We start from the raw sequence: 24,788 nt of genomic DNA, 5'->3' as shown, positions 1-24,788 counted from the left end.
AATGCTCGACTCAGGCACGGGTCAGCAATGGCTGCTACAATCATGAGATAAGAGATGGTGGGTAACGGAATATCTGCGCGGTGGCAAAGCCTCACTGCTCAGATTACCAAGAGGCAAATGGATCTTTAGGAGGAGAGATCGGGCAGTTAGATCCTCGACCAGGTGACCAAACTCAGCATCCTAATAGCGAGACCGCCTGACATTACACACCTCCAGATTTGATGCACTACGACTTCTGAAGTGTCACCAGGAAAATGTTCTTGCAAAAAAAAATGCTTCACTTCAGTCTATTTAAACCTGCAGGTTTAATGTCCATTTTACAGGCAAAACGGGTCGTTGAACAAACTGAACAAAAGGAAGAAACAGTCGCACACATCCAGAATGTGGGACATTCTACTGGAAGCTGGTTTGAACTCTGGAAAAAACCAACATAATAGAGGAAAGAAAAGTGTGTGTGTGTGTGTGTGTGTATTCTACATGAAACCAGACTAAGGAGACATGACACCCAAATGCAATGTGTGAACCTTGATTGGCTCCTGATTTAGATTAAAATATTCTTGGGTCGGTCGGGAAAACCTGAATAAACAGGAACTGTATAAACTTTTGTAGGGGTGAAAATAATTTTGTGGTTATGTAAAAGAATGGCCTTATTCTTAGAAAATATATGCTGAAGTATTTAGAGGTTAAGCGCCTCAGCAATTTCTTTTCAAATGGTACAGGAAAAAATACATCATTAAGGCAGGTTTAGCTCTGTTTATATTCTTTAAACTTTTTATTTTGAATTAATTTTAGAATTACGGAAAAGCTTCAGAAAATAGTGCAGAGTTTGCACACACATAAAGCAAACATGTCAAAATATTTCTTAAAGTATGTGTTCTTACATGAATGTTTCTTGAAACACAATTGGCCATTTAAATTTTGAAATAATTTCTGTAATTATTATTAAACGGCAATTGAATCTATCCGAAAAAACTTAAAATGCAATATTTAACTCTTCACAGGTCTTCAGGGCCCTGAACAACATGGCTGCCAGCTCCCTGATGTCACCGGCAGCATAGTGGGATTCCTGCCAATTGTCCTAAATCAGGGCCTTTGCACTTGCCATTAACCCCACCCAAATGTCCCTTCCAGGGCCTTTGTTCAGATGTCAGGTCTTCCGAAGAGCCTTCCATTAACACTCTTTCTAAAATAGCCTCCCTCTCAGTGCTCATTCACCTGCTCTGCCCTTTTTTTTTTTTTTTTTAATCGTGCAGGCCACTATTTGAAATTGTTTATTCTTTTAAATGCCTTTGTCTCAAGTACGATGTAAGCTCCCAGAGCAAAAGACTTTGCTTTAGTCGCGTGTTATAGTCCCAGAGTCCAAACACTGCCTAGCATACATCAGGCGATCCGTGAACAGTTATTGATTTAATGGTTAGACACCTAAGCAATCACGCTATTAACATAGGGACTTTTTGCCAGGCGGCGGAGGGGCACACAGAATACACACCGCCTCACGCATGCGCGCAAATCCGGGAAGTGTTAGGAAAAGGGGCGGAGCATTGAGAAAAGTCGCGCGGACAGAGGCGGTTGGAGTCCAGTGCGCGAGGTGGAAGGGGACCGCTGGCTGCGAAGCGCGCGTGCGCACTGCGGGCTCTAGCCTGCCGCGGCAAAGGAGTTTAAGGGGCCCAAAGGCGGGGCAGTGCCCGCGCGCGTGCGCAGTGCCTGCGGCAGCGCCGAATCCCAATGTGTGGCTGGTGCTGGCATCGCGCGGCGCGTGCGCGGTACGGACGGCGGAGGGATTCGAGGCCGGTTCACCTTTTGCCCCTGTCGCGAGCCGAGGCCGCGCGGGCTCCTGAGAAGCGGCCTGGTGCGCGCGCTGGGCGGGCGACGGACGCAGACGGGCGCGGACGCCGCTGAAGTCAAAGCCAGAGCAGGAGTCCCTGCTGCTGAGGGGCCGCCGCAGCCGCCGCGAGCCCCCGGACCGTCGCCAGGTCGAGGAGGGCGCCGCGCGGCCGGTGAGTGTGACTGAGGGGCCTCCCCGGGTGCGGGGCTGCTACCCACAAGCCCTTGCGGTGGGCCCCGGTCTCTTCCCCGCGGCCGGGCCCACTTCCCACGCCACCGCCACGGCACCTTTGTGCACCCCTTACCCAGAGTCCCCTGGGCACTTAGGCCCTCTTCCCACGGCGCCCCCGCGGTCCTTTACCCACAGGCCCTTGCGGTGTGTTGCCTCTTTTTTTTCCCGTCTCCGCGGCGTCCCGGACCCTTACCCAGAATTCCTTTCGCGGTCCAGTTCTAGTACCTGCAAGCGCCTGGCTGGACGGCTTTGCTAATTATGACTCTTCTCCTACTGATCGAGACCCGCTACCCTCATCCAGTTCTCCAAGTGCCGGACCACCAGCCGCCGCGCTGGACCGCCCTCATCGGGGCGCTCGATTTCCTCAGCAGCCCCCAGGGAACTTCTCAGGCCCCCCCAGTTCATTGCTCAGGACTCCGAGGCTCTGCTTAGAAATCCTCGTTCCGTCATTGTTTCCTTGACGGGCCTTGCCCCACCCACACACAATAACCCTCTCCCAAGAACGTGCTTTCTCAGTCTGGTCTTACTACTTTCCCCTGTGACATAGGATCGTTTTGTGTCCTTACCGAGACCTTGTCCCTATTTCTCTTTTTTCCTTGGGAGAAAGGGATCATACGGGCTTCACCTCTACCGCCCACCCCAACTTAAGGCTGGCTTGCTTCTGCTCTCAGACTTGGCAAGATGACTCAGTTCCTGCCGCCCAACCTTCTGGCCCTCTTTGCTCCCCGTGACCCCATCCCGTACCTGCCACCCTTGGAGAAACTGCCCCATGAGAAACACCACAATCAACCTTACTGTGGCATTGCGCCCTACATCCGAGAATTTGAGGTGAGCTTGCTGAGCAAATTTAGAGTGGTTTGGGTTCCGGGTGTCTGGGAGTGTTTCTGGATTTGGGAGTCCAGTCTCTGACCATTTTCTTGCTGTATGATTTAGGCAGGGCAGGTGGTTGATTGTTTACGATCCTCAGTTTCTCTCTCTTCAATGAGGTTGACGATATATCCCTTATGGGACTGTATAAATTCAATTTGTAGCAGTCGAAGATTCAGGCACAAGTATGGTGGTACACACACCATATATCAGTTGCGCGACCTTGGACAAATGGTACGTCCTCTTAGTGCATTGATTTCTTTATCTTTAGCAAGGGAAATTATTATTTTATCATATTTAAAAATGTATGTTTTGGGGCTTGGTGGTCAGCAAATATCAGTGTTATTGTATTTACATTAGCACCGTGCAAAAGGGTGCTTAAAACCACAAGCTTGAGAATCTCAGCTCTGCACCTTCTGGGTAAATGCGGATACACGACTCAGGCTCCTGGGCCGCAGTGTTTTCATTCCTAAAATTGGGATAACAACGTCCATCTCTTACGGTGTTTCAAAGCACACCTGAGAAATGGCTGGTATATAGCCCGAAGTCGAAAAAGGAAAGTTCTGGCATCCTAGGGGAATGGCATCTGGAGATGGAGAAAGTCGCAGAGCAGAAGTTGGGTAACAGAAGATGAACCCTTTGCTAGGATCTGCCGCCTTCAGTGAACTGTAGTTGAGAAATGTTAATAGCCAATTAAAATACTGCAATGGCTGCAGGCCAGGGGCACCTTTAGTGGTGCAGGTCATGTGTCAGTTACTCTTCGATGAGTGCTCACCGCGACCAGCGACTGCCCTGGCCCTCACAGGGTATCCAGGTGTCTGCTCCTGAGCACTGCGCTTTCAACTCCTTTTGCGTCAGGCCTAGTTCTGATTCTGATCCGGGATAAGAGACAAGTCCATCGTAGATTGAGGCTTTTAGTAAACACGAAAGAATTATTTTTATTTTTCTGGCATTTTTAAAGAAAGACTGGATGATAGAAAACATGTTTTTATTAGGTTTTATGAGCATGAAGACTTCTTTGTCACATTGCTGTAGAAGCTTCTGGATACTGCTTACTCCTGATCTCTGTACTTCTCTTGTCACAGTTTGCCGACGGCATTGGTCCATGGACCGTGCTTTGATCTTCACCACTCCCGTGCCTCCACTGGCCTGGAAAGTGTCCTTGTTATTTGCTTGCTTGCATCTGTGCGTGGCGGGAGTGTATGGCTGAGATGCTCATTATGTCTTGGATGGGCGTCGTTTGCCATTTCCCCTAGTCCTTCCCACCCTGTCACCTCTCTTCTTGTTCCCAGGATCCTCGAGATGCCCCTCCTCCAACACGAGCAGAAACTCGGGAGGAACGCATGGAGAGAAAGGTATGTAATTTTTGCCTCCTGGGCCTGTCTTTTTTTTGCCACTTTCTTTAGAATGTTCTTTGATGTCAGGGCATCTAGATCTGCATTCACTTGTCTGTCTTTCTCCTGACAGAGACGGGAAAAGATTGAGCGGCGACAGCAGGAAGTGGAGACAGAGCTAAAAATGTGTAAGTCTCTTTTTCCTTTTTTCGTATCTTCTTTTTTAAACTCTCTCGTGTTTCTCTCCCCCAGGTCAACCCCAGGACCCTGTTTTGGGAAAATGGGTGGTTCACGTTTTGGCCCCCACTGTTTGCCAAGCACAGTGTTCGCTTTAGGCAGTTCAGCGGGCGAATGTGGAGTAAGAGTTGGCAGGAAGGGAGAGCCCTGGTACCTCGGGCTGCATACTGCAGGGGGCGGTCTTGCAGGGGCTGCCACTGCCCAGCTGGGTATCACAAGCTAAAGCAGTGAAGTCCCGGCAAGTAAGGCAGTCCCGGCTCCCCCTGAATACCCCGATGCTTGGGTTGGGGATGTTTCATCTTTTCCAGGTACAGGGGGAATTGGTACATAGTAGCCATGCACTGGATTTTACCACCTCACACGGCCCTTAGTTGTTAGAGCAAGGGCCTCCCAGTTAGAAAACGGGGGGTTTCCTCCTACAGCCCTGAGGCCATGGTGAATCACTTCACTCTGAACCTTATTCCCTGGAATGGCACATTTTCTTGGGGTGCTAATGTAAATCTCTGACATCTAAATACCTGAGCATGTAGCTGAGAGCTCTCTGAGACCTGCTCTCACTGAAGCTGCCTTCCTCCGAGGCCTCAAAGGCATTTCAGAATCAGTGTCCAAAGCACAAGCAGGATTTCCTCTCCCATCAACCTGGTCTTTGGATTTCTTCCCTGGGACATGGCCTTCCAGCTTTGCAAGACCTCAGTTTTTGCCACCCAGTTTGTTTTTAACACCTTTTCCCCCTTTTCCCAGGTTGTCACCAAGGCCCATGTCTGTTACTCTTTAAATGTCACAGACTGACTTTTTTTCTGTGTCCACCACCACTCAGGTCTCTCGTTTGGATGCGCAGTGACAATCTAACTGCTTTACTTCTATCTTTGTCCCCGCCAAGTCCTGTGGGTCTTTTTTAAGTGCAACTCTGAATGTCCCTTTCTCTGCTAACAGCTTCCTTTTGCTGAGCACAAAGACCATAGTCCCCTGCCCACTGTTCCAGACCCGTCATACATCATGCTCCCCGCCTCTCCTGCTTTAGCCACACCGGCCTCTTCTCATGCCTCATCCTTGCCACATGGTCTCCGGTCATTGGGTCTTTGCCCAGGCTGTTCCCGCCTGGGGTGTCAGGGATACCTTGGTTTATGTGTAACAGCCCTTATCTCAGTTCAGCTGTCACTCCTAAAGAAGCCTTTTCTGACTGCCTTGCTCAGGTCGAATCCCCTTATACTCTGAAAGCCCCGAGGTTTGCAAGTTGGCCCCTGCAGTCTGCAGGGGGATTCACTGATAAGTAACCTGTCTGCACCATTGGTTCACAAGTACTTCAAGAGGGCAGAGTTTGGATGGGATTTGCTCACCATTGTTGACCCAGCTCCTGCACGACGTGGCACACAGAATTGTTGGCAGCAGTTGCCTTGGGGAGTCTTTCAGGTCAGCTCTTAGGGCCTAGGCCTCGTAGTCTGAGCCACGTGAGCTTGAATCCTGCCTCTGCCACTTAGAGCTGCATGACCTTGGGTAAGTCACTTCTCCCCTTGGACGTTGTTTTCCATACTTTAAGAACGGGATCCTGGCATGGTAAAGGACACGACGAGGATGCAGTCAGCCACGTTCGGAATGGGGGAAATTGTATAGGACAAACTTACGACTCAGTTTTTTTAACAAATGACAAAAAAGGGACAAGGAATGGGCCACGTGGATTCAAGAGTCAAAAGACCTATCAACCAAATGATAAGTGTGGAGCTTGTTTGGATCCTGATTTAACTATAACAGTCCAGTTTTGAAACAGTTGACGTCTCGACACTGGGTCTTGGGTCAAGGAATTAACGTTAACTTTTTAAGGTGTCGTGACAGTACTGTGTTATGTTTTTTTAACAAGTCTGTGTTAGAGATGAAAGTGGTGTATCTGGGGTTTGGTTTAAAATACTCTGGCAGAGTGGCGGGTAGAGCGGAAACCAGCATGGCCACGTGTTGATAACCCAAGCTGGTTCGTAGGAGTTTGTTATACTGTTCTTCACTTCAAGTGTTTGATCTCTGTAATAAAAAAGAAACGAAGAATGGGTCCAGTACAGTAGGGTTCTTCTGCCCCTGAGAGCCCCCGTCCCCAACTGTAGAAGCTTACTGTGCCTCGTCACAATTAAGAGCTACCATTCGAAGGGCCTGGACCCTTGCTAAGCACTTGATGAAGGAAGCGGTGACTTGCTGAGGCCGAGTATGCTTGCCAAGAGTGAGGGGTTCTGAGCTACTTTTTCTGCCATCTAAGAGCTTGATGAGGTTTTCCAGCTCCTCAGTCCAGTCCTTTGAGCCCCTGCTCAAAGAGAATTCCTACAACCAAGGATTTCCCGAGGGGAGCGTTGCCAGCAGAATGGAGTGCAGTGGTGTGTGGGTGGTCACGTGTGCACGCCGACTGGCGCACTGACCCCCAACTTCTTTGCCACCTTTTATCTGATGTGTTCACTAATGTAGGTACCGTTAGCTCGCCTGTACTAGCTTTTACCTTTAGTCAGACTCCTGGACCCGTTGGGTAGGCTGGAACTGCAGGGACTCACCGTGCGCCTGTGGCCCTTTTGGCTGCTGGGCACCGTTAGGCCGTCTGTCAAGAAGCTCAGCTCTCGGCTGTTTGGCCTTCATCTGCCTCCCCAGGCAGTGATGGGTGGTCTCACTCTCCTGTTCCTGCCGCACCTGTTAGGCCACCTATTGCCTGATGTTGGCAAGTTGTATTCCCTTTGCCGCTGTCACACATCGGGTCTTTGGTCAGATGTTACCATCTCAGGCCTTTCCCCACCGTCCTGTCGAAACTCCTTTCTCTGTCTCTGACATCACTTGATAGAAGTAGATGGTTTCCTTGTCCTCCGTTTGCTGTCAGCCCCCTCCGTCAGCATACGAGCTCCAGGAGGTTCGGGGTCTTTCTCATCTCGTTCTCTGTTGAATCCCCAACATGTAGGACAGTTCCAGGCATATACAGGTGCTTAACAAATACCTGCTGGATGGATAGATGAGAGTGACCCAGTGTAGACTGAGACCTGGGCACAGAAGATTACAACCTAGCGGGTGAGGTGTGGTGAGGAACTGAGGGGGCCAGGCATAGGAATGGAGTTGTCTTCAGAGACTGCCATCAGTTCCTAGGTAGTTAGTCCCTTAAATTTGGGCTCAGTCTTCGGCTTTTTAAGAAATTCCCTAAAGTCACTTGGTATTAGTTTGTATTTCTTCACAGGAAATATCTGTGACTTAATTTCTCTAGCTTCTGCAACTCCCAAAACTTCCTGAGAAGCTAGTGCCCATAGGTTCAGCTTTGGGGCCTGCAAGTTGGAAGAACGCCTGGGCTGTGAGGCGAAGCTGGGATATAAAGTTGGGCTTGGTCTCTGCTGCTCCCACGCTCCCCCCTCTTCCATGCCTCATGGTTTGTGTTGTTTCCATTTGCGAAATGATGGTGCATAATTTTCAGTCTCGGCACTATGTCTGGACCGTATGTATGTTCAGTATTACTATTATTATTTTCCTCAGATTCCAAGTTCCCCTGAGAGTAGCCTTTATCATAGAATAAGCACCATCTCTGTGCTGGGCAGAGTTGGGGCCTTGGCAGGCATCAAGGGCCAATGTGTGTCTTTGAGCCACCATACTTGGTGAAAAGGACTTCTTCCCAAGCCTGACCCATCAGAATCACCCATGCAGTTGGTTTTGTAGTAGACTCTGGCTCCTGTCTGTGGAGATGGTTATTCCTCAGTGGCCTTGTGGCAGTAAGGCTGGGAGGACGAATCTGATAGGCCTTTGGTGAGCTCCAGCACCAGCCCTGGGTCCGCCCCGTGAGGCCGCAGGGCGAGGGGAAGAAAGCTGGGCTAGGACTCTCCTAGGTTCCTGCTCCTCCCTGGAGGGTTGCTTGGTACCAGGTTTCCCCACGGGCTGCAGTTGCTGGCTCTGCCAGTGGGTGGCAGTGTGGCCCTTCTGGTGAGAGGGATCTCAGCATCTGAGAGGATCGGCTTCCTGTCCAGAGATGCCCAGTTGGGCTGTTACTCAGTGCTGGGAGGGATGGGGCCTTAGGGTATGTGGGTCTCAGGTGGCAGTTTGCTCTCCCCCATCTTGTTCTCTTGAACAAGTCAGCCTTATTCTTCACCCGCCACCCCCCACTACCACCCCCACCACCAGTTGGCCACTTGGATTAAGGCTGCTGAGCTTAAGGGAACCCGGGGCTCAGGTGTGCTGAGGTCTCCAGGTCACTGACAGTTTTCTTCTAATAGGCCTCTGCTCATTTGTCTGTGTCTGGTTACATGGGACTGTTGATACTTTCTACTTACTAATTCTCTTTCTACACAGGGGACCCTCACAATGATCCCAATGCTCAGGGCGATGCTTTCAAGACTCTCTTTGTGGCTAGAGTGGTGAGTCCCAAGCCTTGGAACCCCAGAGGAAAGGAGTCTGGAGCCCAGGCTGCTGAGAGCCTGGGTGTGGGATGGAGGAAAATAGGCTAGGCCCCTGGAATGTTCTGAGGGCTTTGGGACAACTCACTTCTCCTCCTTAACTCTGTATCTCTCTCTCGTAGAACTATGACACGACAGAATCCAAGCTCCGAAGAGAGTTTGAGGTGTATGGACCCATTAAAAGAGTGAGTGGACTGGGGCGGGAGTCTCTGAATTGGAGGCACATGGAGGGAGGGAGAAGCCCGTCCCTGCCCGGAGGACGCAGCGCATCATTCCAGGGCCTTGGAGTCCGTGGCCCAACTCACATCCTGACTGCACTTCCCCGCCGCCAGCTTTGGGTGGCAGAAGTACAGTTAAGAAGTGATGACTGCGGGGTGGGTCCATAGTGTAGTGGTTAGTACATCTGCTTTACATGGACAAGGTCCTGGGTTCATGCCTCAGGTGGAGCCATGGGCCGTACCCCAGTTGTGCCAGGCCCCCCTAGTACGCCGGGTTCACCAGGCCCTGGGTGCATGCCCCGAGTGTGGGAGTAGGCGCCCTGCCTTCAGAGATCGGGTTCTTAAGGGGAAACAGTAACATCCATAGGTCAGGGTTAGAAGTTGGGGGGACAGATTAAAGAAGGAGAAAAGAAATAAGGAATTGATGACTGCTTGTTGTCGACTTAGAGCAGGGGTTGGCAAACTGCACGCTCAGCTCTTGGTAAATAAGTGTCATAGGTGTTCAGCCAGACCCATTTGTTTACTGTTGCTTGGCCGCTATGTGTGAGGTTGAGTTGGGTAGCTGCGACAGAGACTGGTCTTCAGAGCAGGAAACATGTGCCGGCTCCTGTGTCAGCACAAGGCTTTACGTTTAAATAACGTGTTTTCATTTAAAAGTCACTCGAATGCTCTGGGCAGTCGTGAGTTCACCATGCACGTGAACCGCTCAGCCTAGCACTGTTACAGCATCAGTCACTCTGGGCTCTCGAAGGACGGTGGGTCTGAGGCATCTGTCGTTGGCATCGCCCAGCCCAGGCCTGGCACGCAGGCTGTGCGGTTGATGGGATGAGGGTTCCTTGTGTCAGACTAACTTCTGTCCGCTACACCCCAGATACACATGGTCTACAGCAAGCGGTCAGGGAAGCCCCGGGGCTACGCCTTCATCGAGTACGAACACGAGCGGGACATGCACTGTGAGTACCTCCCGCCTGAGCCCTGCCCTCTGACCCTCTCTCTTCTCTGCTGCCCCAGCCCCTTCCCGTCGTCTGTCCCCACCTCCCACCCTGCCAATCCTGACACACATGTCTCTTCTCCCTCTGTTTCTGATATATCTTTTTTTTTTTTTGTATACGTGTTTTTTAAAAACAAAAACCAAAATCCCCCACAACGTGTGTGTGTGTGTGTGAACCTGGGGAGGTAAGTGTCACACGTTGAACCTCGGGCAAGGAGGGAACTGGGTGGGGCCAGCTAGAGGTGGGGGGAGGGGTCGGATTTTGGGGGAGCCTCTCCCCATCACCCCACCGGAGTTGGGGTCAGCCAAGTTGGAATCAAGACTGGCCTTTGAACCAGTTCTCTCTTCCCCCAGCAGTGCTGGGCCACCCGACCCTCCGCCTCCCCACCCCTGGCCCCCCACCCTGTTCCTCAGTGGGCAGTGGGCTGGTAGGCGTGTTCAGCGCCTGTCCCCACAACTCCAAAGCCCCCTTTGAGGCTGCGGCGGCATCCACATGGGCAGGGATGGGTGGGTGGGGGCGGGCATGGCTGCGGCGTGTCCAGGGGCCGCCGTATTAATTGACTGTTCTTATTGTCACTGCAGCCACCACGCAGCTGGCTTGCAGCTGATGCTTACGCTCCCCTTACAACACCTCAGTGTATGGTTGGTATAAGGGTTTGTATCATGGGTAAGATCACTCAGCACCGCACACCAGCCCAACTTAGCCAGGCAGCTCAGGAGCAGCGAGGTGTCCCTTCTCCCATCCCTAGTCACCCCTCAGCCTCCCCGCACCCAGAACCCTTTCCTTTTTTGGGTGTCCTTTGTCCCTTCTGATCCCTGATAATCCTGCTGATCCCACGAGGGGAAGGACAAACCCTGACGGGAAATGCAGTGGGCCTCTCCACTTGGGCCCCACCTAACCCGACCTACCTGGCTTCGTGGTGTCAGCGGCGAGGTGGTGGGCATACTGCAGAGCGGGTGCATTAGGGCCAGGGCTCCATGTGGAGCCCTTTGCACCCTTCCCCCACATCTTCCGTGGGGCCGTCACTGGTGGCCCTGGAGAATCGTTTTGGTTGCTAGATTTGGGGTGCGCTGCCCCGCTCCTTCTGCCTTGTGGTCGAGGCCCCCGAGGGGCTGTGGTGCCTGGCCGCTCTCCAGAGTGCATGGGATCAAGGATCGGGGTGTGGGCGGGGTAAGCAGCAGGCTGCAAACAGCTGAAGGTGCTGGAGGGTTCACTTAAGATTCTTCCACTGTCTGGAGACCTAAGAGAGGGAGAGAGAGAGAGAGAAAGAAAGAGAGAGAGGCCTAGCAGTACACACGGTACACGTTTTCTTTGCTGTTACTCCGGGGTTGGGCCTCTGCCGGGGTTTGGGACACTGAACCAGAGCAGGGTTCCTTTGCTTGACTGTTCCCGGTCCTTAAAATTTCTTCCCTGACTATCCTCTGGGTTCAGGGGCCAAGCGGCCCCTTCTCAGATCGTGGACAGCACTCCATCTCCTGGACCCCCGAGGCTGTCCGCTTGTGTGCCAGCCTCTGGGCTGAAGCAGGCGGTGGGAGGGAGTATGGAGTTCGAGCTGGAGAAGTCATTCCATGTGCTGAGGGGGGCGGGGCGTGTGCCTAGTGTGGCGTGGACTCGGGGAAAGGCGAGGGCGGACAGGGTTGCCAAGGCCTCCCCAGCCTTCTTTTTAAATTCAAACAAGATAGGTCCAGAGTTTTCCAACTTCTAGACTTGACGTTAATCCTTGTCTCCCCCTCCTTCAAAGCCTCCATGAGGTTTCTTTGGGGTCCACCACTTCCTCTGCCTGTCTCCAGGTGGTGCAGGAGATGTGGTTCTTCTCCCTTTCCGTGGTTCCCTAGAACCCCCATTGCCCTGCCCTGTAGCTTTAGCTGACCCTGTGGTGGTGGGTGTGGGGTCTGTGCGCGTGCTCAGGTAAGCTTGGGGGCTCCAGGTAAGCGGTCCCGTGTCCCCCCCCCGGGAAGCCCGCCTCCTCGCCAGGCCCCCAGGAGTTGCCGAGCCCCCCCCATCCCGCTCGGTTTGGACACCCGCAAGGCCGGCATCGGTAAATGGCACCTTTTTCTCTTCCTCTGGTTGTTATTTGGGGGGGAGCGGGCTGGGGCGGGGCAGGGTATTGTGGTTGGTCGAGGACAACCCCCTAGGCTAGGGCTGGGGGAGGGAAACGGACTTTTTTGGCCTTCCCAACAGCCCCCATGTGAGACAGGCCAGGGCACTAGGCCTGCCATCCTCTGTGCCCCGCTCAAGAGCGGGAACATACTTCTCCCTGCATCTCCCCCTCCACTCACCCTTCCTGAGAGGCTCAGGCTGGGGCTGGCTGCCCAGCGCGTGTTGAGCTGGGGGTGTGGAGGGAGAGAGGGGACGGGGCCCGGGGTTGGGTGGCAGAGTCGGTCGTCTCAGGTAAGGCAGGAATTTTTAGCAGCACCGCACGTCTCCCATGCCTCCTTCCACTTCCCTTCTCCCCCGCCTGCTGTAGGGGGCCCCTCCAGGCCTCCTGGGAGCACCATAACCTGCCCTTCCGCTCCCTGCCATCTCCTAAAGATTTCTCCCACCCGTTCTGGTTCATTTTCTGTTCTGATGTCTGTTTACCCTATGCTCACCCTCACCGCCCCCCCAAAGAAAATAACAGAAAAATCCGGTGTGAACTGGGGTGCGGAGTGGCCCAGCTGGGCCTCCTCCCCCAGCGTTATGTTTTAGGGTGCATGCCTGGGGTTGTGGAGGAGCCCTCCCCTGCAGCAGAGTCCAGACTTAAGTTAACCTCCGGTTTCTTTGCAGCGACTTTGGCCACCTTCGCGGGAGGGGGCTGCTCTGTCGATTGGGAGTAGGAAGGGCCTGGGAGCCAGGGGTTGTCAGTTTGGGGTGGTCTTGACCCCCTAATAGTGATTGGGGGTGACAAAAAAGCAGGTGCTGAGATGGAGCAGGCCCCTCCCTGGCTGGTAGAGGGTTGGTCTGGCCATCAGTTGCCTGGCTGTCTGGTGGGCGTGTGTGCGTGAGTGCCAGTGCCTTGATGGGGATGTGTGGGGTTTGGGTGCTGCGGAGCTGGCCCCTGTCCTGACTAGCGCACCCTCTGGGGACTCCTCCCCTCCCCCTCCCCACATCTGTTGCAGCCGCTTACAAGCACGCAGATGGCAAGAAGATCGATGGCAGGAGAGTCCTCGTGGACGTGGAGAGGGGCCGGACCGTGAAGGGCTGGAGGCCCCGGCGACTGGGTGAGCACATCCTGCCCACGCTGGGCTCCGAGGGTCGCGCGCTTGGTGGCTTCATCCTCACCTCCTTCTGCATCCTCTGCTGCTTTCTGTCTTCCGTTCCTCACTCCCCCACAGCTGCTCACATCTTCCCTCCCGCCCTCTCCAGCTCATCACTTTTCTTCCTCACGTGTGGTTTGCATCTGTCTTCTAGTTCTGGGTTACCCAGTACAGGCGGGAGCCCTGGCCTGATACTGGGACCAAATGCCAGCTTGCTACTTACTAGCTGGTGGCTTTTCCCTCTTCCTGCCTCATTTTCTTCACCCTGGAAACTGGGAATGACCTCAGAGTTTACCGAGGTCAACATCAATTTCCCAGCTTGGCCAGTAGCACTTGGTGGGTCTTGTAAACGTCATTCTCATCTGCTTACACTTTGCTTTTGTACATTTATTCGTTCACTGATTCAGCAAATGCCTTTGATCACTAGCTGTGTACCAGGTTTCTAGTTAAGAGCAACATATAATAGGCATCCTCTACCCTCAGAGCCGCCTACATTCGGTCCCCCCATCTCTAATTGTCATTGACTCTCTTAGTCAAGGTCTATTTGGTTACAAGTATCAGAAATTCATTTGAGTTTCTTAAAGTGTAAGAGTCTTCTCAGTATAGACTTCTGGGTGTCTTTTGGAGCCCAGAGACATGCGATGCCAGTGGGCCTCAGGAGGACCTAGTAGCCAGACCTTAAAGCTGTCAAGAGCCACCTCTAGCATCTCTGCCGCTTCCTTCTGTCTTGTTTGCTGGCCATGCAGAACGGGTCTCTTCTGCGTCTCCTTGCACAGGCCCACTGTGGTGCTCCACAGCCCCCTGCTCTATACCTAGTCCTGAATGAGTCTTTGTGCGATTCGGGGTCGGTGGATCTGATTGGCACAGCGTTGGGCCTGGACCTGGTGCTGAGGTCCTGCCATCCAAACATGCCTCTTGAGGACTGACTCCTGTGAGAGTGAGTGACAGCTCTCAGACCCCGGGCAGACACCCCAGGTGGTTCCAATACCCTCTGCTCTTAATCCTGCCTCCCAGCCCGCTTTTCTCACTCTTAAAATCCTGTGCTGGGAACGTCACACACTCATCTGCCGAGTCTCTGAACTTGATAGACAGGTCTGTTCTTGCTCTCTGGTTTCTCTGAGTGGAGTGGGTTCTTCAGAATCTATTTCCTATCGTCGTAGAGTCCTAGAATCCCAGAATCTTCTAGTTTGGTTGGCATTCAAACTTTTTGATGGTGATCTTGACCCAGCTTTTGTATGCAAAAATGCATACAAAAGTTTCACTAAGCAGTAATTACCTTTTTCAAGGGCAGCATGTACTAGTACTTCATACCGCATTCTGTCGTTTTGTTTTTAATACATTGGTCGTAATCCATATTGACAAGATCCACTGCTGGGTCATCACTTGAAAATGGAAAACCCTCCTCTGTTCTGCTGTTCCACTCCGTGCCTGTGACATTGCAGACGCCTGGTCAAGCGCCCGCCTCTGTTTGAGTGTCTCTGCTACCCGGGCAGCCTCTTCCTTTGCCGCCCTCACGTCACCCGGAGCCCCAGCCTGCCACTCTGCAGTTTTCTTCCAGGCACTGAGCTGCAGGAGAGTGTGTGGAGTCAGCTGGGAGTCTTGTCCCAACTCTGCACTTTCTTTGCCAGGTCACCAGGGGCAAGTGACCTTATCTTGAGTTTGTTTCCCCATGTGAAAAAGTGGCCTGTCCGCTGCTCCGTGGGGTTGTTTAGCCCGTCATTTGCCTGCTGCACACAGACCTTCGTGTCCTGCGTGCTGCTGTACCCCGCGCTGGTTACAGTGAGCAAAGCCATACGTCCCGCCCGCCACGGCGCATCGCAGGCTGCTGGGAGACGTGGCTGCGAAGCAGCGTGCGCGTGTGGAAGTCGAGACTGCAGCCGACGTTCTGGGGGGAATGTGTGCGGCCTCTGAGGACACAGTGGAGAATGGCTTTTGACTCGGTCGGTCAGGGACGGCTTCCTGAGGAGGCGGTGTTCGGGTTACCGTGTGAGGGGTGCGCAGGTGTGAGCGAGACGAGAAAGGTGGATTCCGGGGAAAGGCGATCAGTCCCCAAAACGAGCAGGATGGAGATGGAGAGTGCGAGGAGTGAGAAGCGCCCAGAACGCGGAGAACGGGAGCCCGTGGTCTGCGAGCCGGCAGAGCCCCGCCCTTGCAGGCTCTGGTCGCTGCTTGATGAGCTGGGGCTCCGGGCAGCGGGAGGCCGTCAGGCTTTGCGGCGGAGCACGGTTTCAGTTAGCGAGATGGCTGTGGCCTCGGGTGAGGACGAGGGTGACTTGGAGGGACGATTTGCGAGGAGACTGTGCAGTGCACAGTGGTTAAGGACATGAGCTTTGAGGCCTAGTGACACGTGTTTCCTGGCTAGCACTTTGGGAGTCATCTGATCTCAAAAGCACGGTGGTCACGTTAAGAGAGTGCAGGCAAAGTGTCCTCACAGTACTTGGCCCCATGGTCACCAGCAGAGATGGCGTCTTGCCCTTTGCTCTTGGATGCTTCTGGTTTCCCCTCCTGCGGTCCAGGCCCGGCTGACCCTCTGTCTGTCTGCCCCTCCCCCAGGAGGTGGCCTGGGCGGCACCAGAAGAGGTGGGGCTGATGTGAACATCCGGCATTCTGGTCGGGATGACACCTCCCGCTACGATGAGAGGTGAGGTCGGGCACCCAGCTTCCTGGGAAGGGGGCGGTCACCTGGGGGAGCCCTGCCACACACCTCTGCCCACCTCATCCAGGCCGGGCCCCTCCCCGCTTCCCCACAGGGACCGGGACCGGGACCGGGAGCGGGAGCGCAGGGAGAGAAGCCGCGAACGGGACAAGGAGCGAGAACGACGACGCTCCCGCTCTCGGGACCGGCGGCGGCGCTCCCGGAGTCGCGACAAGGACGAGCGGCGGCGCTCGAGGGAACGCAGCAAGGACAAGGACCGGGACCGGAAGCGGCGAAGCAGCCGAAGCCGGGAGCGGGCGCGACGGGAGCGCGAGCGCAAGGAGGAGCTGCGTGGCAGTGGAGGCGGCGGCGACATGGCGGAGCCCTCTGAGGCTGGCGACGCGCCTCCTGACGATGGGCCTCCTGGGGAGCTGGGTCCTGATGGCCCTGACGGCCCCGAGGAGAAGGGCCGGGATCGTGACCGGGAACGACGTCGGAGCCACCGGAGTGAGCGGGAGCGGCGCCGGGACCGGGACCGAGACCGGGATCGGGAGCACAAGCGGGGGGAGCGGGGTGGGGAGCGGGGCAGGGATGAGGCCCGAGGCGGGGGTGGTGGCGGCCAGGACAACGGGCTGGAGGGTCTGGGCAACGACGGCCGAGACATGTACATGGAGTCCGAGGGAGGCGATGGGTACCTTGCTCCAGAGAACGGGTATTTGATGGAGGCTGCGCCAGAGTGAAGAGGGCCTCTCACCTGTTGTTTGGACGTGTTCCTAACCAGCCCCTTGCTGTCCTCCTCTTCCCCAACATTGGCCATCACCTAAGTTTGCCAGCCAAGGGTAGGAGTCTCCTTATTTGTTCTGGCCCCTTGGATTTAAAAATAAAATTAATTTCCTGTTGATGTTGGGCACCTTGGTTTCTTCTTCACCGTTGTTAAGGTCTTCCCCGGAAAGTTATCACCTGACTCGGATGACCCTACTTTGGTGTGTGTTTCGGGGTGTGCCTAGAACCTAAGGCTGGGGGTACCCAGGTATACCGGAACTGTTTAAATGGGGCGAGGAAGGCCATCGTGTGGGTCCTTGACCCTTTAGTGTTGGTCTGGCTCCCCCTGCCTTGTTTAAACCTCTTCCACGCATTGCGGGCTGTCCAGACCCCTAACTTGGCTGCAGTGGAGGGTCTTTATCAGATTCCTCAGTGGAAGCTGCAACTGTGAATGTGGGAAAGGGTAGCTGTCGTTTGAGTTGGAGAGCAGGAAACAGGGTGAAGAAACGAGAACAGGACAGAAGGATGAGAAGGCTGGGAAGAGCAGGAACGCCTCACAGGGCCAGGATGGAAAAGGGCCTGCAGCTGACGACAGCAGCTTCCCCGTCTGTCTTTCTGCTCCATGCTTCCCAATGGTAGCGGAGGAATAACAAGAAACAGAAGAGCTGCTATGAGCAGCGGAGGTTTCGGCTCATGTCTGGATAAAAGATTAAGGTGGTGGTGAGAAGACCAGTCTGGTGACCACTTGAAAAGGGAGCCAGAGAGCCTTGCAGGACCCTGGAGAGGCTTAAGGCTGAAACTCCAGGTACAACAAGGCGGGGAGACGAGGTGGAATTTGAACGCAACAGTCCTTTGTGTCAGCGCTCAGGGTGCCTGGGAGCTGGGCGTTGGCTGCCTAGAGTAGACCAGCCAGGATCTGCTTTGGTCTTTTAGAAGTTTCCCAGCCTCGAGGCACATGGCCTGATAGCCCAGCAGTATTCTGTCACATGACCGTACAGAAGCATCCCAGTATGCTTTCTGACTGCCTGGTGTTTATATAAACACACAGCCAAAGATCGCGGGCATTTCCTGCAACAGGAGACCTGGCATATTTTCATAAATACTCCACATGTTGCAACTAGGCTTCTGGAATTGGCCATGAAGAATAGCTCATTTAAAGATTGGACAAGATATATAAACAACTTGTGAAAGACATTCAGGGGTAAACAATGTTGGTGAGACTTGAGGGGGTCTGATCCCTAAGAAAAGGCAAGAACACAGGTGAATTTTATATTGACATTTGCCAATTTATCATGGAGGACTAGACTCAGAAGGTTGCAGTCTTCCACAGGGCTGGGTTCACAGAGGTTGCACCAGACAGCTGGAACCTGGTAAAGTTCTCACATTGGGCATTGAGTCCTCACCTACATAACATCTTTCTTTCAGGAGCTGGCCAGCTCCAAAGCTGCTCGTTATTGCAAGACCCAAAGCAGTACAGTACGGAGGCTAATGACCTGAGCAGAGTTCTCAGCAGCCATGTAGTTCTGGGGGAGATAGGTTGGGGTTCAAGGCCTGCCAAGGTGGAGGGGCTGTGCTTGAGACCCCAGAGTACCATGATATTGGAATAGGGCCGCAAGGGAAACCTCGTCAGGTTTTAGGTGATCTGCCTGCCAGAAGAAAACCTGCGAAAGATATTCAGAGCCTCTTCCATTGTTAGTACACAATGCTCAGCATCCACTCAAAATCATCAGGGGTGTTAAAAAGGGACTTGAATTACTGAAAACCAAGAGAAAAAATAGGCAATAGAAGCAGGCCCAGGCATGATTCTGCTGGAGTTAGCAGAAATTAAAATAATATGTTCACTAAATAAGGGGGAAAATGGAGAATTTTAACAGATCTGGAATCTTAACAATTTTTAAAACTGGGAAACAACATTAAGAATTTAGTAGGTTATTTGATAGTTGCTTAGATACTAGATAACCTCAACATACCTGTTAGACTAGAAGTGTGAGGGAAATGAAAAAATTAAGATGAACGTAAGAGAAATCTCAATCTTTTTAGGATGTTAACAGAATACATTTGACCAGAAGGAGGGATTTAAAACGACCCAGCTCCGCAAAGCAGTGAAGTCCCAGGATGGCAGTTTCTAGAGAGCACTTGGACCAGATGGGGGTCAGAGGACTGACTGCCAAGGAGTGTTTGAGGATAAACAAAAAGACTCAGTAAGATACCTGTTGTGATGGAAAAATCGAGAATGTGATGAAAGGAACAAAAATAGAAATCACAGGGAAAAAAGCTGTTCAAGAAAGGAAATGTAATCACAGCACACCACTCAGAAAGTACTTAGACGTGATGTGAGCACTTCATCGATGGATCTGAAAACTGGTACCGTGAAACTACCATGGGAAGGGGAGGGGTTGTAAGCAGAAAATCAATATGTAATAATTACAACTAAAATTGATAAGTTGAGAAAGCATGTTCCTTAGGTACAGAAGTAACTAGCAGATTTCTTTAGTTTCACTCACCTGATTGCTTCCTTTTCTGGCCATTCTTTGTCCTCTTCCTGACTTAAGTGCTAGGAATTTTGAGGACTCGGCCTCAGGTCCTCTTCATTCTATGGTCTCGTCCCCAGCATTCTTGTCCACTTCTATGGTTTTATTTACCATCTTTGTCTAAATTCTCGAAACTGCTTGCAAGCTTTGGATACTTTACAGCAGCGGTCCCCAACCTTTTTGGCACCAGGGGCCAGTGCTCCTATGAGAATGCAATGCCTGATGATCTGAGGCGGAGCTGAGGCGGTGATGTTGGTGCTGGGGAGCAGCTGCAGATACAGGTGAAGCTTCGCTTGCCACTCACCTCCTGCTGTGTGGCCCAGTTCCTAATAGGCCACAGACTGGTACCAGTCCATGGCCCAGGGATTGGGGATCCCTGCTTACAGGCTACTCGGATATTCAGATTTGAAGTGTCCACTATCTCCGGCCTAGACCAAGCAAAAGGCCCCACAAGCACGTTAATACCCCCTCTCTACCTCCTGGTCCTCGTATGCAGTTGATCACTGAACATCCACACATTTTCATATCTGTCCACCTATCCTCCATGCCTCTGCCCTGGTCCCAGCCATCACAGACGCTCGGACAGCCTTCTGATCAGTCCCCTGTCTCCACTCACATCCAGTCTAGTGGCCACATGATGGCCATAGTGATCTTCAGATACACATTTGAATATTTTATTCTTTGGAATTACCATGAAGTCCAAAATTCTCAACTTGTGTGTCAACTCACAAGTCCAAGCATAAACTGCATCCTGCCCACGTTTTCACCTTCACAAGTCACCCCAATACCTACTCTCCTGTCCAGCTATGTAGACACTCTGCCTAGAAAGTGATCCTTGCCCCCATGTTTTGACGATTGTACCTCTAAGGACTCCATGTCGATGTCCCCCTTAGGTCATGACCTCCCCACTCCCAATTCTGACCACAGTTGTAAAGCTGGTCGTCTGCCCCCCTCCACCAGAGGCTAAGCTCCGTGAGGCACTGTGCCCTGCTCGCCATCGTGTCCATCGTCTTGGGCCCAGATGTTTAACACGTTTGTCCAGTGAACGTGGAAAGAAGGGATAGAGAAGGGACAGACAGGTGTGGCTGGGAGGACAGACAGATGGAAAGAGCTGCAGAGAGGCTAGAATAGGATCGCAAACAGGACAGACGCTGGGGGCGAGGGTGCCGCAGCAGGTGGACCGGCGGCGGCCGGCTGCGGGGAGCGGGGCGCACGCGGGGCCGCGCCTCCGCAGGGGGCGCCCGTCGCCTGGGGCGGGGCCACGCGCAGGCCCGCCCCCCTCGCCTGCGCCCCGGCGGTCTAGCGGCTCGCAGCAGTGGCGCCGACATGGCTGCGCTGGTGGAGCCGCTGGGGCTAGAGCGGGGTAAGCGCGCCGGGGGGCCCTGCCCACCCGAGCCCGGATTCCCGCCCCTCCCCCGCAAGGCCCGGGCGCGGGTGGGCGGGGCGCCGCGAGCCGGGATGTTCTGTGGGTGTGGGAGGGTCCGTGGGCGAACGGGCCGGGGAGGGGCGCCCGCCGCTCATCCCTGCCTGGGTGCGTATGGGGATTCCGGGGCCGCAGGGCGCCCAGCCGGCCGCAGTCTCTCCCTCGCCACCGGCGACTCTGCGGCTGTCCTCCCCCGGGTCTGTCTGTGCTCGCCCTTACTCGGTCTCTGGCCGCGTCTCTCGATGCTCCCTGCGTCTCGGTGTCTCTCTGTGTGTCCGCGCCCGCGCCCGCCCCCGCCCCGCAGACGTGTCCCGAGCGGTGGAGCTCCTCGAGCGGCTCCAGCGCAGCGGGGAGCTGCCCCCGCAGAAGCTGCAGGCCCTCCAGCGCGTCCTGCAGAGCCGCTTCTGCTCTGCCATCCGGGAGGTGAGCCCCGCGCGGCGCCGGGGACCGGCCGGCAGCCGCCGTCCTCCTGGTCACCCCGAGCCTCGGGACTACGCCTCCCAGCAGGGCCCGGGGCGGCCCGCCTGGGATGCCCGCGTGTCAACTCCGGGGTTCTTTGGGAGTTGTAGTTGCCTCTGGCTCCGGCTTGCGGGGGCGGGACGCATCCTTGGGTGGGAGGGTCTGCAGGCCTGTGTTGAAGGCAGGAGCGGGGGTCTGGTGGCTCCCTGATGCTGCATCCTCACCAGGTGTATGAGCAGCTCTATGACACGCTGGACATCACTGGCAGCGCTGAGATCCGGGCCCACGCCACAGCCAAGGTAGGCACCTCCCACCCCATCGCTCATGGGATCCCCGGAACTAGCTCAGTATCTTCCTGATGTCAGGCATTCTTGGTTCCTCCTCTGTGATTTTTGTCAAATCTCTACACCACTCGTACTATTACTTACTTATAATTTATTTTATGTAATCTCACATTTTAACTTAAATGTCATATAAAGAAATGTATCTTTAGCCACTACAAATTGAAATGTACCACGCACCTGCCTAGAAGATAACCATAAATACCCAGTGAAAACAATAAGATAGCAATAAGTACTGAAATCTGATTAAACTACAGTTAGATGCTATTTCTTGCTGCTTCCTGGAGGCTTTCAGCTCCTTCCAGGCCTTGTTTTTCTCTGTTAAAAAGTGAGATTGGCAAGTGTTGAGTATTCAAGACACACTCGCACCAAATGGAGACTTTCAGTTTGGCATGTCTGACCCATCCAAGGTGAACCAAAAGGGGCATCCAGTCGTCATGGAGTGACCTCGTGTTGAACCGACAGGTGCCTCGTGCTTGGGGAACGTGACCTGGCCTCAGTTGCTCTCCACAGCCTGGATCCCCCCAACCCAATTCGTATGTCGTCCATGGAGGGGCCCTCACCTCTGGACGCTTTCTCTCTCCCAGGCCACAGTGGCCGCCTTCACGGCCAGCGAGGGCCACGCACACCCCAGAGTAGTGGAGCTGCCCAAGACGGATGAGGGCCTGGGCTTCAACATCATGGGGGGCAAGGAGCAGAACTCGCCCATCTACATCTCCCGCGTCATTCCTGGGGGCGTGGCTGACCGCCACGGAGGCCTCAAGCGTGGGGACCAACTTCTGTCGGTGAATGGTGTGGTGAGTGGGAGGCTGAGGCAGGGCTGGGGGTCACTGTCTGTCCCTATTTTTGACATTTATTCAACACACACTGGTTGAGCACCGCCTGTCTCCGGCCCTGTGCTGGGCACTGCTGCAGACCCTGAGAAAAGCTGGCCTCAGCTCTTACCTTCAAGAACTCCCCCTCCGATGAGAAAGAGAGATTCTGAGTGATGTAGTCCTAATCCGAGGAGATCATAATGAGGAAGCACAAAACATTGTGAGAGCCCAGATGTGGCACCGGACCAGGGTAGATGAAGGAAGTTTTTGCATAGGAAGGAACATCTGAGTTGGGTTTTGAAGGATGAACAGGAGTTCTCCAGGCATATAAGGTGGAGAAAGGTGTTACTGGCTGAGGGGTTGTAGGTAGGGTCTGTGACACTCTTCTGGGATGAAAAGAAAGGGCTGGATTCTGACGGACTGGGCCCACTAGTGCGGCCAACCTCACAGACCTGAGTACCAGCCTGAGAAGCTGGGACAAAGTCCCATGGCAGGGCTGTGAGCAGGATAGATGTAGCTCAGCTTGGAGGTGTAGAAAGACCCCTTTGGGACTGTGGGGGACGGACTGAGGGGAGAGAAGAGAAGTCAGAAGGCCAGGGAGGAGGCTAGTGTGAGAATCCACTGGGGAGAGGACCAGGCCTGAGCTGGGGCCAGAATGTTAAGGACATAGAAGATGGCCTCAGGGCAGGAGGGATGTGGCTGGGAGTTAGCAGATTGTGGAGGGGGGCGGGTCGGGAATGGAGATGGGCCTGGTGGTCTGACTCGGTGACTTACGGAGCATATGGGCCTTTTCCTCGATATGGGGACCTGGAAGGTTTGGACACGGAGCCAAGAGTTAATGATACCCCGTGGGGACATGAGGTTTTCGCACCCAGGGCTGGTACCAGGTCTCCAACAGTCAGTCCCGTTTCCCGGGTGGGCCCTGGGTGAGGGCAGTGGGCCCCAGGCCTGGCTGTCTGTGTACTGCCCCCCAGAGCGTTGAGGGTGAGCAGCATGAGAAGGCGGTAGAGCTGCTGAAGGCGGCCCAGGGCTCCGTGAAGCTGGTGGTGCGTTATACGCCTCGCGTGCTGGAGGAGATGGAGGCCCGCTTTGAGAAGATGCGCTCTGCCCGCCGGCGCCAGCAGCACCAAAGCTACTCGTGAGCCCTTTGTCACTATTCCCCTGGGGCCTCCACTGCCTCCCTTATCCTCAGACCCCTGAATCAGGCCAAAGACTCCTAGAACCTTGCTGGCTCCTCTCCCAGGGATTCTGACCCCTGGCCCAGGCTTTTCACCCCAAGCTGGTCTAGCTAAAATTCTTGGAGACTCAGCTTACTGCCAGCCCAAGATCTGCTACCTACCTTCTTTGGAACCCCTCAACCCACTTCCCTGGGCCCTTGGCTCTGGAACCCCAGTCCTGGCTCTCTCCCAGGCCTCCCAGGTCCCCTCCCCTGAGCCTGGCTCCCCTCTCTTCCCTCTCCTTGCAGGTCCTTGGAGTCTCGAGGCTGAAACCACAGGTCTGGACCGGCTCGCTCACTCCCTCCCCTGTACAGTATTTATTGTCACCTGCTCCTTATTTAAAGATCTTTGACCTTCACTGAGTGTGTGTGTCTGTTTTGTATCCTGGGGTTAGAAGGTCTGGAGATGTAGGGGAGGGAGAGAAGCTGATGTCGAGACCAGGCCCCAAAGAAGCCCTTTACAGAGTCTGAGAGCAGAGGTAGAGACTTTTCCCCAGGTCTGAAGGCAGAAGCTGGCTGGCTTCCTAGGACAAGTCCAAGGGCAGAGGCTGGGACCCAGACTGGGTCTCAGTGCGAGTCAGAACGGAAGATAACGTCCCCTACTCTTAAGAGAGTCTGAGGGTGGAGGCCCAGCCCCTTCTGTAGCTGGTCCCACCGGAGTCCCGAAACGCTGCGGGAGCCAGTGGGCGTTCTCGGTGTGGGCGGGGCGGAGCGAACCATTAGCCTTGTCCGCCAGGGGAGCCCTGAAGGCTGTACTATCGTCTGCGTGGGAGGCGGGGGTGGGGTTGCCGCGTGCAGTTCCCGAAGCGGACACAGGAGGTGCGGAATCAGGTGCACTCGTCGACCCGGCATTCACCCCACCTTCCAACCCGATCGCGCGTCTCCGGGGTCGCCCCCACCTTAGAATACGACCTTTACTCCCACCTCGCCGCACGCGCAGCCCTCCCGTCCCGTGCGGCGTGAGGGCCGGCGCGCGCCACCGCCGGAATCCGGGGTCGCGACTCGCGTTCCACGCCGCGCGCCCCTAACTCCAGGTGACATCATCCCCCTGCCGGGCTCCGCCCCCCGCCCCAGCGACTTCACGCCGCGCGCCTATTGGCCGGCGTGTCTTGAGCCCCGCCTCCAGCCCTCCGCCCGCGCGACCCCTCCCGGCCCATGTGGAGGCGGGGTTTAGCCGCCGGCCGGCGCCGACGCTGCCTCCCATTGGCCACTCAGCGCCGTCTGTCAGTCGCCTGTTAAAGGGGCCACGACCGCCCGGGAGCTGTTGGGGGGGGA

General features: G+C 54.5%; 4 protein-coding genes across 6 annotated transcripts in view; 3 read left to right on the top strand and 1 right to left on the bottom strand.

Annotated features, from left to right (window-relative positions):
• Window positions 1–1,781: 1,781 nt before the first annotated feature.
• Window positions 1,782–16,867, top strand: SNRNP70 (small nuclear ribonucleoprotein U1 subunit 70). Of its 2 annotated transcripts, none has more exons than XM_039868511.1 (10): window positions 1,782–1,997; window positions 2,728–2,884; window positions 4,216–4,278; window positions 4,391–4,445; window positions 8,782–8,846; window positions 9,008–9,070; window positions 9,975–10,056; window positions 13,194–13,295; window positions 15,885–15,972; window positions 16,082–16,867. In XM_039868511.1, exons 2-10 carry the CDS (start codon window positions 2,738–2,740, stop codon window positions 16,704–16,706), a joined length of 1,290 nt encoding a protein of 429 aa, XP_039724445.1. In that variant the 5' UTR covers window positions 1,782–1,997; window positions 2,728–2,737; the 3' UTR covers window positions 16,707–16,867. The 2 variants fall into 2 exon arrangements, with proteins under 2 accessions (XP_039724445.1, XP_039724444.1); XM_039868510.1 differs by having other exon boundaries at window positions 1,783–1,997; window positions 16,055–16,867.
• A 3,675-nt stretch (window positions 16,868–20,542) lies between these two features.
• LIN7B (lin-7 cell polarity scaffold B) lies at window positions 20,543–23,872 on the top strand. 2 transcript variants are annotated; one of them, XM_039868508.1, is made up of 6 exons: window positions 20,543–20,622; window positions 20,987–21,105; window positions 21,369–21,440; window positions 22,070–22,279; window positions 23,272–23,435; window positions 23,763–23,872. In XM_039868508.1, the coding sequence occupies exons 1-6, from the start codon at window positions 20,586–20,588 to the stop codon at window positions 23,782–23,784; spliced, it is 624 nt and encodes a 207-aa protein (XP_039724442.1). In that variant the 5' UTR covers window positions 20,543–20,585; the 3' UTR covers window positions 23,785–23,872. The 2 variants fall into 2 exon arrangements, with proteins under 2 accessions (XP_039724442.1, XP_039724441.1); XM_039868507.1 differs by lacking the exon at window positions 20,543–20,622 and having other exon boundaries at window positions 20,763–21,105.
• A 113-nt stretch (window positions 23,873–23,985) lies between these two features.
• CUNH19orf73 (chromosome unknown C19orf73 homolog) overlaps window positions 23,986–24,788 on the bottom strand; it is a 2,834-nt gene continuing 2,031 nt past the window's right edge. The window contains 2 exon segments of the mRNA XM_039868608.1: window positions 23,986–24,329; window positions 24,331–24,537. Coding sequence (XP_039724542.1) covers window positions 24,081–24,329; window positions 24,331–24,537 — 456 coding nt within the window. The 3' untranslated portion in view covers window positions 23,986–24,080.
• The window catches only part of PPFIA3 (PPFI scaffold protein A3), a 24,061-nt gene continuing 23,581 nt past the window's right edge, over window positions 24,309–24,788 (top strand). Inside the window, exon 1 of the mRNA XM_039868498.1 lies at window positions 24,309–24,332. The gene's annotated coding sequence lies outside the window, so the exon portion shown is untranslated. The remainder of the gene's footprint in view (window positions 24,333–24,788) is intronic.

This window comes from Pteropus medius, unplaced genomic scaffold (assembly GCF_902729225.1).
Source record: "Pteropus medius unplaced genomic scaffold, Ma_sr-lr_union100, whole genome shotgun sequence".
NCBI classification, from domain to species: domain Eukaryota; kingdom Metazoa; phylum Chordata; class Mammalia; order Chiroptera; family Pteropodidae; genus Pteropus; species Pteropus medius.
Note: the sequence above shows the minus strand (reverse complement) of the source record. Positions and strands in the feature narration are given on the sequence as shown.